Source organism: Aspergillus pseudotamarii (genome assembly GCF_009193445.1).
Source record: "Aspergillus pseudotamarii strain CBS 117625 unplaced genomic scaffold BDV38scaffold_111, whole genome shotgun sequence".
NCBI lineage: Eukaryota > Fungi > Ascomycota > Eurotiomycetes > Eurotiales > Aspergillaceae > Aspergillus > Aspergillus pseudotamarii.
This window is the reverse complement of record NW_022475125.1, coordinates 36,373-51,717: the sequence shown is the minus strand read 5'-3', so window position 1 is coordinate 51,717 and position 15,345 is coordinate 36,373. Positions and strand designations below refer to the sequence as shown.

At 46.9% G+C, this 15,345-nt stretch overlaps 5 protein-coding genes across 5 annotated transcripts; 3 read left to right on the top strand and 2 right to left on the bottom strand.

The window, feature by feature from the left end:
• Positions 1–2,788: 2,788 nt before the first annotated feature.
• On the top strand, positions 2,789–7,233 carry BDV38DRAFT_21574 (uncharacterized protein). The gene is made up of 3 exons (XM_032052705.1): positions 2,789–4,065; positions 4,153–6,694; positions 6,757–7,233. Exons 1-3 carry the CDS (start codon positions 3,166–3,168, stop codon positions 6,942–6,944), a joined length of 3,630 nt encoding a protein of 1,209 aa, XP_031907481.1. The 5' UTR covers positions 2,789–3,165; the 3' UTR covers positions 6,945–7,233.
• Positions 7,071–10,015, bottom strand: BDV38DRAFT_21578 (putative C6 finger domain protein). The gene is made up of 3 exons (XM_032052706.1): positions 9,526–10,015; positions 9,223–9,450; positions 7,071–9,115 (listed from the first exon to the last, which is right to left on the bottom strand). Exons 2-3 carry the CDS (start codon positions 9,361–9,363, stop codon positions 7,349–7,351), a joined length of 1,908 nt encoding a protein of 635 aa, XP_031907480.1. The 5' UTR covers positions 9,364–9,450; positions 9,526–10,015; the 3' UTR covers positions 7,071–7,348.
• An 843-nt stretch (positions 10,016–10,858) lies between these two features.
• Positions 10,859–12,004, top strand: BDV38DRAFT_275971 (uncharacterized protein; the record flags this gene model as incomplete). Its single annotated transcript, XM_032058123.1, has 1 exon — positions 10,859–12,004. The coding sequence occupies one exon, from the start codon at positions 10,859–10,861 to the stop codon at positions 12,002–12,004; it is 1,146 nt and encodes a 381-aa protein (XP_031907479.1).
• Positions 12,005–12,108: 104 nt separating this feature from the next.
• Positions 12,109–14,007, top strand: BDV38DRAFT_21562 (aminopeptidase P family protein). The gene is made up of 4 exons (XM_032052704.1): positions 12,109–12,125; positions 12,193–12,449; positions 12,524–13,556; positions 13,624–14,007. The coding sequence occupies exons 2-4, from the start codon at positions 12,280–12,282 to the stop codon at positions 13,822–13,824; spliced, it is 1,404 nt and encodes a 467-aa protein (XP_031907478.1). The 5' UTR covers positions 12,109–12,125; positions 12,193–12,279; the 3' UTR covers positions 13,825–14,007.
• On the bottom strand, positions 13,966–15,321 carry BDV38DRAFT_21543 (uncharacterized protein). Its single transcript, XM_032052698.1, has 3 exons — positions 14,988–15,321; positions 14,773–14,908; positions 13,966–14,717 (listed from the first exon to the last, which is right to left on the bottom strand). The coding sequence occupies exons 1-3, from the start codon at positions 15,212–15,214 to the stop codon at positions 14,190–14,192; spliced, it is 891 nt and encodes a 296-aa protein (XP_031907477.1). The 5' UTR covers positions 15,215–15,321; the 3' UTR covers positions 13,966–14,189.
• Between the last annotated feature and the right edge of the window lie 24 nt (positions 15,322–15,345).

Genomic DNA, 15,345 nt, shown 5'->3' with positions numbered 1-15,345 from the left:
GTGGTGTGGTGGACTGGGAGCGGGTTTGTGGAGGTTTAACTGGAGATATGTGTAATAAATAATATGCCCTACTCCAGTCTAAGCCAAAATTACAATACAACGAGTTGTCTGCGAATCATCCGAACGAATTGAAGGCATAGGATTCTGCGACTAAGGTAAATTTAAATCAATTCAACATAGTATAAGCTTTTGGCAAGTAAGAGACAAACACGCACCGGTACGTCATGACGCTATTTGTGGCAGGCCCTAGAAACTGATACGGCTAAAGCCGGGTTTGGATGCCAGTTCACTAGTAGCTTCACGGTCAAGAGGTATGTAGCTCTCTCGCCCACTGTGGGGCTTCGGAACCCCGAATCACTCAATCAAAACAACAACCCAGGACCCGGGCTGGATTCCGACTTTTAATCAGTATTGATGATAAGCCTTGGTCGCCGTAAAAGCTATTATTTATCCTGTCGTTCTAGCAGAGCATTCGTTGCCGCAATTACATCTTAGAAGTCAGAACACTTTTCAAACTCGCCCCTAGAAATGCAGCGGTCCATGAGCTTAAAGAGGATGCTCCGAATGGTTGTGAAGGTGGCGCCACGCTACAAGAACCGATCTGCGGAAGGAGACGGCAGCTTATAAACAATGTATATATGGCAATACTAAGGACCGATGCCTCCTCTCCCTTTTGGAGCCCATTTTGATAGTATTGGTAGGACATAGCTACCAGAATATCCATTCCAGGGTTTACCAGTCTTACATACAGGCTGCTTGGTATCTTACTATCGCCCTGGTATATAAATACTATACATGCACCGTATTGCCGTGTTTTCGTATAAACCTCTTTTCGCCGCAGTACGTCAGACTAATATCACGAGAAAGAAGCACGGGACTTCAGGGGAAGAAGAGGACAGACAATAAAGGATCTCATATATATGTACACAGGACACACTCCCCACCTACATGTAGCAACGCAGAGTTCTCATTTAGCATAAGGAATAGTGCAGTTGTTTGGCTTGCATAAAACCCAGAGATTTGGAGGAGACTACCCGGAGTATCTATTTTAGTAACGTATGAAGGTATTATTAGGAGCAAAAATAAAGGATAAAATATAGCATATCGGCAATATTAGAGTATCTGCATGAAATTCAGAAGTACATACTATTACTAGTAGTAGAGATTTACTACTTAGTAGGGGCTGCCAGCGTAAGGAACTGGCACGAAGCCTGCATAGCGGATGAATCACATGACCTTTTAGTTATTACACCCCCTAAATTACTAAGATTATTTAAAAGATTATACTATACTATTTAGATTACCTGTATTATCTACCCTAGTTGAATAGGCTGCGCAGGTATTGCAGCATATTTAAATAATCTAAAAATCTAGACATTACAGTGTATTCAAAGACTCTCAGGATCTAGGCCCCACAGAGAATTCAAAGCTCTAGAAATCTAGGCCACGCAGGCAATTCGAAGCTTACTGGAGATAGTTACACTGCCCAGATTACCTAAATAGGCTGGAAATGGTTAACTATACTACTATAAGACAAGGCAGGAATGACGTAACTTATAAACTCTCCCCCAATCAGAACACAGAGCCGTAGAATAATCAGAACACAGATCCGCCGGTTGAGCAGTCTCGTATATTGCTTGCTACGCTCCGCTGCGCAATCAAGGTGATTACAGTGCTCTATGCAATCTACTCCGTAGGGCCAACTATCCCATTGGACTGTATGGTTCTTTATGATGATCTCTTCACAGGTTTTCTCAAATACAAACAATTATTAGAGCCTATGAGGCAAATTTGGTTACTCCATATAGAGTGTTCCCTTTCAGAAACCCTTCTCTATTTCTAGGATGTTTTGGAGGAGAGCTACCTAGTAGTGGACGGGACTCGCGCGAAGTATAATGATAATATTAGCCTTGTTGAACCTTCGGGAATTTAGAAGGTAGTATGTATGTACATATAGTACTGTAAGTACTCCCGGAGGTACCTAGCGGCCCCTTTTTGCCGCTCTAAAAAAGAAAATGGCCACGGGATCAATCCCCTTTTTTTCTCACCAGGCTTCTCATCTATGGGCCTCAAATATTTCGCGGTATATTGCACCTCATTCCCATCGGCCAATTTTCTCCTCTCAAAATTAGTTATCAGATCTATGGTGCAGTTATACCATCGACTGGTTTTATCCAGCACCTTGGACAAAAGGAACTCAACACAATTTAACCCCCACATTAGTTTCCTCCGTCGTCCCATGTTTCGTCAGAAAGAACAATATTACTTTAAGATCGGTACGTGTTACCCTACCCACGGACCACTCTCCAAATGTAAAGATGTCAATGAGATACTGTCATTAGTACACTCACAACCATTATTTGTTAACTTACCATCCCGCAGTAATTGGATTCCACGGCCCGTTCCATTGATAAACTCTTAGCAATTGACTTGGGTTACCACATCCTCGCCTCCAACTACACCGGAAAGGTACATTGACGGCAATTCGACAGGGCAGCTCCCAGAGCCCTCAAAACTGTTTACCACCTGAAATAGCGATCAGTGTGTCTCTTTTACTTTTTTTTTTTTTTTTCGAAGAGGTTGCGCAGCGGAACTTCGATTACGATGTATCGCGACCAATGACGAGTTATCTACTCCACATCGGTTCGAGATAATTATGTCCTTTTTTTACGACACCATTGCACCAGAGTAACGGGCCATGTGCTGAAGGAAGTATTTGCAATAGGGGAGCCAGAGGAGTTGGCTTACGATTGTTACATGTGACATTATCAAGGCTACAGAGTAGCCCCCATTTACCAGCTTCTAGAGTCCGAAGAGGTTAACCCGCCAGTCACACATACACATATTTGCGACGTCCCTCAAATACGCGGCGCAATCCAAATTTGTAATCTGCAGACCTATGGGATCTAGGAAAATCCACCCGCTTCGCTTTGATCGTCATCATAGACCTATCCATCTCGAACTGGCTGTCATACACTTATAACCAAGAGCGACGCCTGCGACGGCAACTCGAAAACGCAGTACAACACACGTCGTGTTACTTTGAAGACACCCCTCACCCATCCTCTATCGGTTCATCTATCATCCCTCTTCTCCTCTGTGGAATCCGACCGTTTCTGCTGTTGTGTTGCTGGCACGGCATTGACTGCCTGGTCCTTGTAAGCAATGGCCCATAATTTGACTTCGGAAGGATATGGACGTCCCATGTCTCCGGAATACGCTTCCATCGCAGACACATCAGCTCCACGTTTATCCCGAGCCAATTCTTGGAATAGATTTAAAAAGAAAGGCTCTGATAGCACAGAACTTGCTTCTAGATTTGGAGCAGTAACACCGACAAGGCCCGAGCTTGTCTCAGAGTCGGTTACACGCTCCCCTTCAACTAGCCCAGGTGACCATATCCAAGAAGGCCTTGGCAGTTTGAATCGCTGGTCCCAGTCAACGTCATCCAGCAAGGATTCGCCCAAGTATGATAGCTACCCTCAAGGGGTCCCTTCTAAAGCATCTGTCGACCATGATTACACGTCTCCCAAAGGCCGCGCAAGTCCTGAGAGGAACACTATCCCACGACTTTCTCCTCGGGTTGCCGCACCGACGAACGATGAAAGTCCAATGCAAGGCCATCATTCTTCGCACTCGGTTGCCACGGGTCACTACATGCGAGTCCTCGAACTTGGAAGTCACGGTACCTTATCGGCTTCCCCGACAAATGCTATAGATCCTGCTTCATCGCATCAGGATCATCTGCCGCTCGGCTCCACGTCGATTGCTGCTAGTCTCTTTCAAAATCCATGGTCGAGATCAAGTGCTGATGCGCAAGCACCTAACGAGAATTCCCAGATGTTTAATGGTAGGGAGCAAATTCAAGGGAAGCGGCGACGAGGCCATTCCCAGAAGGCAATGCTATCTAAAGCGTTACAGAAAGCCAACACTGCTGTGCTTCTTGACAATGCGGCAAATTTTGAAGGCGCAATGGAAGCCTATAATGATGCCTGCCAGCTCCTGCAACTTGTTATGCTTAGAAGCAGCGGGGGAGAAGAGGAAAAGTCAAAACTTCAGGAAATTGTGAGTCTTGCTTTTTGAGCGATTTCTTTCCCCTCCTTTCTTCTTTTTGGCATTTCACTCTTGATACTCAGGGACTAAATTTCCTAGCGTGACACATACATGATCCGTGTAACGGAGTTGCAGCGTATGGATTTCTCATTTACGGAACCAAACAGCAAAGCTCTTCCAGAGAGACCCCTCAGCCAGGAGTCTTACAGTGAGATGTTTCAGTCTATCGAAGATGATGATAATGAGGCATCACTTCATGAAAGTGTGAATTCCTTGCGGCGTATCTCTGACGATCATCAGCCAGTGCTAAACGAAGCAAAGATATTAGCCTCTAATCGAGTCCCAGTGAGGCGCCAGTCGTTATTACCTTCTGCAATGGACGATGATCTACGTTGCTTGACCTTATCACCCACAACTAAGCAGAACGGTTTTACTCAAACCGAATCATTTACAACATCCAGGGATGAACATCCAGAAATGGCGATGCACTTTGGGTCTGGGCAAACGTCTCGGACATTAAACCTAGATGATGATTCGGCGCATCATATTCAGTATAATGATTGGGCTTTATTGAGTACTCATGTGAAAGATGCTTACGAGTCGACATCCTGGCTTGATACGATCGATGAGTCTGGGGCATCTTCACCGGCTTCCACTCGTTCTAAAGTATCATCTGTGTACCTACGACATGGCGGAAGCCACCATTTCAGTCACGGTACAGAGGCTGAGTTTGATGCTGCTCTTGATGCCGCTGTTGAAGCTGCCTATGATGAGGGATTTGAGCCAGTAACTGAGCTAAACGAACAGTATAATGGCGGCATTGATAATAATGATGACATTGTGGCTAATGCCCGTCGAAATATTGAGTTGGCGAAACAGAAAGTAAGGGAAGCCGAGCGTGAAGCACAAGTGGCAATGGCCCGAGGCCGTGAGGTGCGAAATTTGCAACAGTCATACATAGTTGACCACTCTCATGGGGCTGACCCAGATTATCTGGATGAGGAAGCCGAGGAAGAAGAACGTTTATTGGAAGAGATGACCAGAGGTTATATCATGGACGACTTTAACCTTGATCTCCAGTCAAAGTCAGCTCTTCCTCGCCAATCCGACTCTAGCAGCTTTTCCGGCAGGGCTTGGGAAAGCTTGGCTATATCCAACACAACAACCCCCGGCGCAATGCTATCCCCACTTGCAGAAGATTCTGCTCTGCCTGAAGTGAGTGCAATGGCAAAACAGGCGACAGAGCCTCTTCCAACCCAGGCAAATGCTGTTTTGCCCAAATCAAACCCTGTTCCGACGCCAGGTCCGAGCGTACGTGCTCGAAGAATGTCCGGTCAGAGAACAACAGAACTAAAAATCGAAACCAAACCTCGCTTGGGAGCAGACTTGGATATATCTAGTCAGAGTCAATCCTCGGAACCTGCAGCGCTCCCACCACCACCACCCCTCCCTAAAGACGAACCTTCAACAAACTTTCTTATGCAGACAAGTAAAACCCTAGGTCCTACTCCCGTCCTACGCTCGGGAGTGCGTTTGAACAAACGGAACGCATCCATTGGGTCCTTCAGTGAAAATACTTGGACAAATGCCAGTCTCGATAAGCCGACGATCAAGGAAGAAGATAACAATCTTGAAGTTTCAAGAATGCCATCACCAGCCCGGCCGATAGGGAAAGTGCCGTCAGCACCAGATAATCTAGGGAAGCTGAACTCAAGTTCGAAATCATTCCGTGCAAGGAATGTGTCAGTGCCAGGGCCCGATACCCTAATCGACTCACCAGATACTCCCAGCAGTGCGTTCCCCCCTTTCGATATTCAGAAAGGGGCGGGGATTGCTGCAGGGCCAGTTTTGCCCACACCAACTGGCACAACCTTTGCCCCTAATGGTCTTCCGAGTGGTGGGCTGTATCTGTTCGACAGCAATATCCACTCACCAACCAATCTCGGTTCACCAAATGCGACTGCAACTAATGCTCCCGCGCCCTTAGAACATTGCCCCGAGTCATTTCTCTTGCGCCCATTTTGGCTTATGCGATGCATATATCAAACTATAGCCCACCCTAGCGGTGGCTACTTGACAACCAAACTATTTGTACCGCGAGATGTCTGGCGCGTGAAAAATGTGAAAATCAAGGCATTGGAGGAGAAAGTCTCGAATTGTGACTTGTTGACGGCGGCGTTGTTGAAATTGGCTAAGGTTGATACTTACGACGCCGACGCCGTTCTAGAACAAATGCAGTGCTTTGAGACAGTTCTCGACCAAGTTCAGTCTTCGCTATCGAAAAAACTAGGCGGCGAAGTTGGCGTTCAGGGGGCTATGGCTCTATTCAAAGCCTCTCAGAGTTCAGACGATGCAGCAGCCGTTGATACTTTGCCTTCGAAAACTTCCGGCGGTGCCAGCAAATCATATTTAACCTCTTGGCGCAAGCTGCGGTCCAAAAATTCTGGATTTGGGGGGACAACGTCACAGTCTAATGTAAAAGAGACCAGCAGGGATAATCTGATCATCAACTCTCTCCCGATGTCTTCGACGCCTAATTCCCAGCCTGTCAAGCGCAATACAACGCAGCTGCAGTTCAATGGACCGAATGCGAACTATATGAGCGCGTTGGCCCGTCTTTGTGACGCGGCGCAGGTGTTAGGTAGGCAACATCCATTCAAATCGTTATGTCAACCTTCGTTGCTAACTAATATGCAATGTCAGATCAAATTGCTCAGCAGGTCGAAGACCCGGGACTAAAGCATTCTTCTCCAACTCTTGTTGGCTTGGAGTTGAGTACTCGACATGCTGCAGAATTTTTTGGCTTCTATATCTGTCGGTTTGCCTTAAATGATATTGCAATGATGGTTGATAAGTTCATTAAAAGGGGTAGCGAATGGGTACTTATCTAAAAATGCGAGAGTTGGGTTCATTGCCGTTTTACAAGCCATCCTTATATGATTTATTGTTTACTTAAATAATCTCCCTGAGCCACATTTTCGGCATTTCTTTCTTTTTATGAACAATGTTAGCCACGATGAAAGTTATGTCACACCATGTAATAGACTATTCAATCCTTTTGTCGTTTTTTAGAGCTACGTAGGGGGTAGCCCTGGACCATGTATATATTCATGAACGAGCTGTATATGCTATTCTCTCGATATCTGTGCTAACAATTTCATTGTCCATTTTATTGTTATTCTCTTATTAGATATAATGGATATTTACCTGCATGTAAATCCGAGTTGACATCAAGGGAAGACACCGCCACCGGGCCCGGGGAGGAGCGAATGCAGACGATGAATGTAGATCAAGTTCAACGTCCTGTAGACCTCAAACAGATTTGGCGTCGTTTTTCTGCATCCCGAATGATTTCAGCCGATAATTTTAAACTCGGAGCAAGGTGGGCGTATCTCTCAACCTCTGCCACTACTTCTGATATCATCAGATCCACTTGGTCTGCAGGGGGCAGCAAGACAGAAAGCGTTGGAGACATAGTAGCCCCCATGATCAGTAGTGTTTGTGACACCATGGACAAAGCTCCCTGCCAAAGATATGGTAGATGACCTTCGCGGTGGCTTGTTATATTCTCCAATTGGTGTATTGTGGCTTCTATGCACCGCCGGCAGCACTCCTTTACCACTGGATCTGAAGATGTCTGCTCATTTTCGAAAACAGCCAACATATAAGGCCGGTAGATGATTGTCCTGCATGCAAAATATCGAAGCCGTAGGGCAGTCTGGACAGAGTTTGACACAGGTGTATGGGAAAGAGGAAACTGAACAGGTTGGGGCAGACTCTCATACCACTGAGAGAGTTGGTAGTCCAGCTCGGAAACAATAGGTCCAAGCGTCCCAAGAGTTAATGGGCTATCCTTTTGATAAACCATATGACTGACACGGTTGAGCAATCTCCTCAATGCAATTTCTGCTAGGAAGTACCACAATTCGTCGTGGCCAACAGGTTCAGTTTCAAGCCCAATCTCACCGTGTGCGTCCTCGGCCTCTTGGTCATCTTCGTCATCCTCCTCCTCAAACCCCCCAGGGAGATCAACTAGCTCTTCAAAGTGCACAATTCCTGAATGTGGTAGATCTAGTTCCGCTAGCAGGTCGCTCTCGTAGAGCAGAGCGTTCCAGTATATTCGCACGCTTAGCTCCTTCCACTGAAGAGGAACACGAGATGGATTGCCTAAAAGTAGCTGTAATTTTAGGCTGGCATTTGACAGAAGAGTCCAGGCCTCTAGGGGTCTGACTAGGTAGAATAAATAGGCTGATGTTAGTATGATACACTGTGCAGCAGGCACAGAGTTACGCATCATGACTATAGGGAGAAGGTCCCAAGCTGCCGCAAAGTAGGGAAGACCTGGAGCCTCGTTGTCTGGCGAGACAGAGGAAATACTGCCATGGTGACTAGCACATCCAAGAGCCAAGACCAAGAGGACCAGGCAGCTCTCAGATCCTTCTCGAAAGCTGAGTGACATCGCGGTTTTGTAATATTGAGACCATGTATATGGATTAACGCAGGCGTACCAAACATTGACACGTTGAAAGAAATTCCTGATATAGGTCGTTGCATTTGTCAAGTCTAACTCCTTAGGGGCTCTCATCCTAAGGGGCTCACGAGCCATTTCCAGTTGCAATAGTGTATGAGGGTCATAGGGACCAGCCACCAATCCTCGAATCAAAGGCCACTGTAGCAGATGTAACGCAGGAGTAGTATGTACCTTTGGCATCGTTGAGATACTCGTGGGTGGGTTAGCCCAAGAAGCGAGTCCAACAACTGACGTTTTCCCAGGAATAACAGCCGCGCTGGTTGTCTTAACCGGGGTATCTTCACTGCCGACATTGGTATCGTTACTCGTTGCCGGTGATGTTGAGGGCAGTGAACAATGTGCTGCCTGACTTGCTAGACTTGATTGCAGGAGTCCCTCGATACGGGTGAGCCTTTCAATGATCAGTTTATCACCGGCATCGAGCTTGATGCCAGGCTCTCTATAGATGCATTCGGTGTCTAGGTCCGTACAGAGCTGGCACTTTGGGCGCACCCCATTGCATTTTGTTTTCCGCAGGCGGCATATCTGACACTATTACGCTTGCCATTCTTCATGATCAATGAATATCCATGCAGGGGGAAAGCGGTGGAGGGTGGTATAGAAAATGAAGAGCAAGGAGCAGAGGGAGACAAGCATACAGCTATTGTGGCGCGCCTTCGGGGATATTCGGCCACATCAGAATTGGATCGCTTTTTCTTACTCGGCTGGAAGTCGTCAGAAGCAGTCGCAGCGGTGACTGCATCAAGGTGAATATCTCTGTCTCCTTGGGGAGGAGACATGGCTTCGAACTGAGATACTACAACATGAAGTGGATGCGAAGCAGAAACAGTCGGTCTTCTGATTGCAGGTACATCCTACATGGCAGTCTTCAACGTCCGCTGTCTGTTAGTTCTTCATCAGTATGTGTGGGGGACGAGTGAAGTAAGCAGCAGTTGGATTACCATAACCCACGGAATTTGATGCAAGATAAATGGTGGAGTGTCTCATAGCTGCATTGGGCGACAATTAGGATTGAAGTTCATCTGAGCACTTAATCATCATAATACTGGGGTAAAATCAGTTCAGTCGCTAGGCTAGAAAGTATTACGGGATACTAGTAGGCAGATTCTAATTAAATCGACTGATCAGTCAGGGTTTAAAGGCGGGGAACAGTGCTTTCTAGCTAATAGGGATTGGCCGATTAAATTCTTCGCATCCTCATGGTTAAAATACAGGATAAGCCGGTTGTGTCGGCTATTACTACTTTCTTGAAACATGGGTAATTTCTTTTTATCTCAGCAAGCTCAGACCTTTTACGAGGTCTTAGGAGCGTTAGGCAGTTAGCTACCTAATACTAGTCCAAGTTTCCTCGAGAAGTGGCCCCCATGAATTGCCTAAACTGCTCGAATTATTAAACCACTTGAACAACTTGAACAATTTGCATTACTTGATTGCTTTATATTATACGCCCTATAGAGATTAGGTGGGTAGGAATATAGTGATGGCTGAACATGGGATTTTATCAGTGAAGCGAGGGATTATGGTATGTGGTATATAATACGATATGTATTTTAAATCATAAATTGCAGTCCCTAACATGTTTGTGAAAGAAGAGAAAAAAAGAAAAAAGAACTAGAGCCCCAAACATATCTCCGGGCGTCCGGAGTAGGATCTATACCATGTACCAAGTATAAATTATGCGTATACAGCAGTGGAGGCAGCACGTGCGGGACGTGTTTGTTTCTTACTAACGACGCGACTTTGAGGGTTACATACAACCACCATCCGATAACAGGTTCGCTCGCTTTCTGTACACCGTTTACAATATTTCGAGGTTGACATATCTACGCAACATATTGGAAGGAGATAAGAAGAAGAAGAAGAAAAAGAAAAAGAAAACGAAAACGACGCCCTACAAGATTGATGCTACGGGAAAATCTGTAAAGAGGAACTGAAACTCCTACAAGCATGCCTCGTCCACCTACAAAACGCAATCGCCTGGCCACAACAAAGGCTGTGTCCGCAATGTCGAAGAAAAAGGCGGAGCCACGTATCGAGTGTGACGTGAGCGCATCGAATACTTCCAGGCCAGCAGCGCCCGATAACCGAGACGAGGGGAGTTCTTCACAGTTGGTATTCAGTGCACAACAGGCGAACACTATACGGCATTTAAGAAATCAAACGCCACTGGCTAGAAACAATGAACAGGCGATCGAATCTTCCCCAATGGGGGAACGAGGCGCTACAGATAGCCGGCCACCCACCAGGTCTCGGGGGTACTCGTCCACCCTCTCCATGGCTGGGCGAAAAGTTGATTTGAGTTCAAAAATACCAGGGACGCCTGCTTTCGAGAGCTCAATATTGAGTAATTTTAGGCGGCGACCTCGGCAGGCGAGCATTTTACAAATGATGCAAGCAGAGGATGGATCGTCTGACCTGGACGATGATGACTTTTTGGGTGGTTTGAGCCCCGAAGACGAGTCCACACCCCTAAATCTTCCCCGAGGAAAATCGCTTCTCATTAGACAAGCCGTATCCCCATCTCCATCCCAGCCTTCATTGCCTTCTAGTGTGGAGTCACGCAAGCGGAAACGGTCTATCGAAGAATGTCAGGTCCATCAGTCGCGTCCAGCCGTAGCGGAGAATACTCGCAGAGAAGAGTCACCTCATACAGGGAACGAGGACTCCCTGAAACTAACTCAACCATTGCGGTCTTTAGAAACGTTCAGCCAGACTATGGCACCGCCTCTAAGCAGCAGTCCCATTTCGAGTCCCGTTCTCCCAGCCTCCACATTAGACTCAGCGCGACCGTTGAATTTTACTAAAGGCACAAAGGTACACCCAGACGCCTCTAATGAGGCGACTACCATCCCCACGGCAACGTTACAAGACCGACTCCTCCCTCGGCGTCGCCAACGGTACCGCGAGCGCGAACGCCGCAACGTGGTTGGGTTAGAATTTCCAGGCGGCTCGAGTGAAGATGATGCTTCTGCTGGAGAACAGGATAATGATGAATTGAATCACTCGCACAGAAGAAGGCGAGTTGCCAAGTTGAAGCTGAAACCTTACTCCAAATCCCGGCGGGGAGTTGAACAAAAGGCTGGAATAGTGGTCAATAAGGGTAATGGCCTAAAGAATTCTGCGGGGATTACGAAAGCCCTGAATCCAGTCCCCGAGAATCATCATGAAACCAGACCTTTCACCAGGCCTCATGCACAAAAAGTCACCGGCGAAGAAAACCAGCTGACCGACATGTCGTCACCCTTGTCTCCACCACCTGATTCAGATGCATTGGAGTCCGTCTCACTGTCAGAGTTGCCGCCGCCGGTCGATTTCCTCAGCGAAGAGCTGAGGCGGCAAGCGAAGAAATTTGCTGAGGTTGATGAATGGGAAATGGAATTTGAGGATGTCCCTGGTAGCCAAGGCAGTGCATTGGAGTAGATAATTCCCTACGCATCACTTTAGTTGCGATAGTTAACTATGATATCAATGCCGTTGCCGCCAGTTGAACCCAAGCCGAATGACTTGGCCTTTACCCGATGATAAGCGGATGTCGCGCGAAGTAAGCCCCGCAAGCGAAATAATAAAACCCCACCTGAGCGAGTCGCTAAGTTCATCCGCCTTGAAAGTTCTTTGCAGGCTAGATTGTTCTACACCTGCTCCGTTATTTTTGAGAGACCTAGCGCAGGTTCCGTTGATTTGCGAAGTGTACAGTCATGGCCACTGTGGATGATATACTGGCAGGCAAATATCCTGCCAAAGCCCATGCGCGCCAGGTTGCGCAGCTTCTCCAGGCCCATCACGGACATGGTACCCCTGGAGTGATTTACTTGGAAGCCCAGAAAACTCGTCTTATAGAGGATAATGACGAACCGATGCCATTCAGGTAATGTTCATTCGCCTTTTTCTCTCTGAACCGTTGCTCCATAGGCTTAGTAACTCACTAGCCCCGGCCTCCAGGCAACGGCGTTTCTTTTACTACTTATCAGGGTGCTCGCTTCCAGATTCGTACTTGATCTACGACATTAACGCTGACAAGCTCACTCTGTTCATACCTCCTATTGATGCGGAAGAGGTAATCTGGTCAGGGCTTCCCCTCTCCGCGGATGAGGCTATGAAGCTTTACGATGTTGACTGTGTGCTTGCGACGACTGAAGTTAATGCCACTCTTCGTTCTATTGGCTCAGCATATGGTGGCAATGCTATAGCTTTCGCGATCGCTGGTCAGGTCTCTAGCGGAGCAGAATTCCAAGAATTTGCGGAAGCCAACCTTTCCATTCTGAAGAAAGCTATTGAAAATGCGCGCGTTGTGAAAGACGGATATGAGATCGCTCTTCTGCGAAAGGCTAATGATATATCTGCCAAGGCACATGTTGCTGCCATAAGAGCTTCAAAGACTGCGGCAAACGAGCGTGAGATTGAGGGCGCGTTTATAGCGACGTGTATCGCTCATGGTGCTCGTGAGCAATCTTATCACCCTATCGTTGCTTGCGGTGCAAACGGTGCCACCCTTCACTATGGCAAGAATGATGATGACCTGACGGACCCTGCAACGAAGCAAAGGAAGAACAACATTCTCATTGACGCTGGAGGCGAGTACCGTGCATATTGCTCGGATATAACGCGTGTGTTCCCTTTAGGTGGGAGATTCACAAAAGAAACCCGGCAGATTTATGAGATCGTCCTACAAATGCAGATGGAATGCATTGCAATGCTTAAAGGAGATGTGCAATGGGAGGATGTGCATGCGCATGCGCACCGTGTTGCCATCAAGGGTTTGCTCGATTTGGGGATTCTAAGTGGCTCCGAGGATGAATTGTTTGAGAAGAGAATCAGCGTAGCTTTTTTCCCTCATGGTCTCGGGCACTATCTTGGAATGGATACGCATGACACTGGGGGCAATCCAAACTATGAGGACAAGGATACCATGTTTAAATACCTCCGTGTCAGAGGGCGTCTACCTGCAGGCTCCGTTATCACTGTTGAACCAGGGGTAAGTTTATGCAGCCTGTTCAACTATTATATCATGCTCCGATGCACTAAATTCCGTGTTCTTTTAGATCTACTTCTGCCGCTTTATTATCGATCCCTATACTCAATCTCCAGAGCTGGGAAAGTACATCAATACCACTGTCCTGGAGCGGTATTGGACGGTAGGAGGCGTACGGATCGAAGATAATATTCACATCACCAAAGATGGCCACGAAAATTTGACCACAGCGCCGAAAACCATAGAGGAGATGGAAAACTTGGCATTGTAGGTAATATCGTCATCACGAAAGATACAGTGCCGATACGTACTTATGTCGGCCCTGAATCATATTGAAATACGTTCTCTTCTAGAAGTATCTATGTCAGAGATATTAGCCCCACAGCTGTACTTGCATTTCATGCTATCCGGCTCCACCCTAACTACTAGCTAGAAGTCATTCAACTAGTGGAATTGTTGTGTTGATTTGAGTACAAGTTATATGCAGGATCATGGTATAATTGCGTTTCCCGAAAAGAAAAAGAACAGCAAAAAGAGAGGATGTAGAAAATGCGAACTCCGCCTGGGGTAATAACATTTATAAACCAGGTTGTCAGACAGCAAGCGCCCTTAATTGAAGATGATTACAGTGCCCAGCTACAGACCACTCCTGAGTCGTTTTCTCCCACTTCCCTTAATAGCAGACTCAGATTCAGCTTTATCTTGAGCGCGCTTTTCTTTATGGTCAAGTACCATGCTGAATACATCAAAGCAGAACTCGGGAACCTCAAGGCATAGCTTCCTGAATTCCTCTTCAGCTTCATGCCGTAAAACATGGCTTCTTAAAGCCCAGAAAGATGCTACGGGTCTCCGAATCGCAACATCGTTAGCTGGGGTATACGTATATACGTATCGAGCATACGCAATCTCACCGTGTGAAGTGCTGTTCACACGGTGAATCTTTGAGTGGGCCAAGGTCTTCAGTGCTGGTATCCCGAGTTTTTCTGCCAAGGTGTAAACGCGTGCGTGTTTCAGTAGTTGCTCACCACTATTATCGATTTCTCCCACAGCAGCGTCTTTGTCATTCGAGGCATCCGCTAGAGAGCTGTCATAGTTGCCGGTATATTGGAACTGGAGGAAAGAGCCAAAGGCCTCTACATCTTCGTCGGGAAGCTCAATGCGGCGCTTTAGAATATTAGTATCAGGGTGAGAATCTTCTAACGCTTTAGACTTAACCCACAGGCCCCGAGCCATCAAATACTGCGACTCTCTCAGCAAGGAAGGGCGATTCCAGAAGTAGTCTTTGGTGAGCTGTTAGAGTGGTGTTGGTTTCTCCTTTTCCTATAGTAAGTTCCACAATAGGCGACGTCAAGTATCTAAACGGAGTAAGCTGAAGGTCGTTAAACAGCGAAGAATGGCAATGTTGCGCCATCGGATGTAATATGGTAGCCGTACTCAAGAAACTGAAGACCAGGGTTTCTTTTAAGAGGCGCCACTTCGTCCGTGGATATCTGTTCCAGCTCTGTTGCACTTGGTAGGGGTACATCATGTCCCGTAGCATCATTCATTGGTGTTACGTGTTGACTCGAATCCATGTCCACGTCGCGCATTTCCGCTTTTTGCGCGTTTCCGGGACCATGAGAGCCATCAAGCCCGGAAATCTGCACTTCAGGGATATCCATTGGCAGACTAGGTAGTCAAAAGAGAATGAATAAGGGTGTCGAAGGAAGGGATGGATGTTGAAGAACCGATAATTCAAGGAGAGAAGGCCCGTCAGAATGATGTAGGGAAGTATTGGTTAATAGAACTTTAA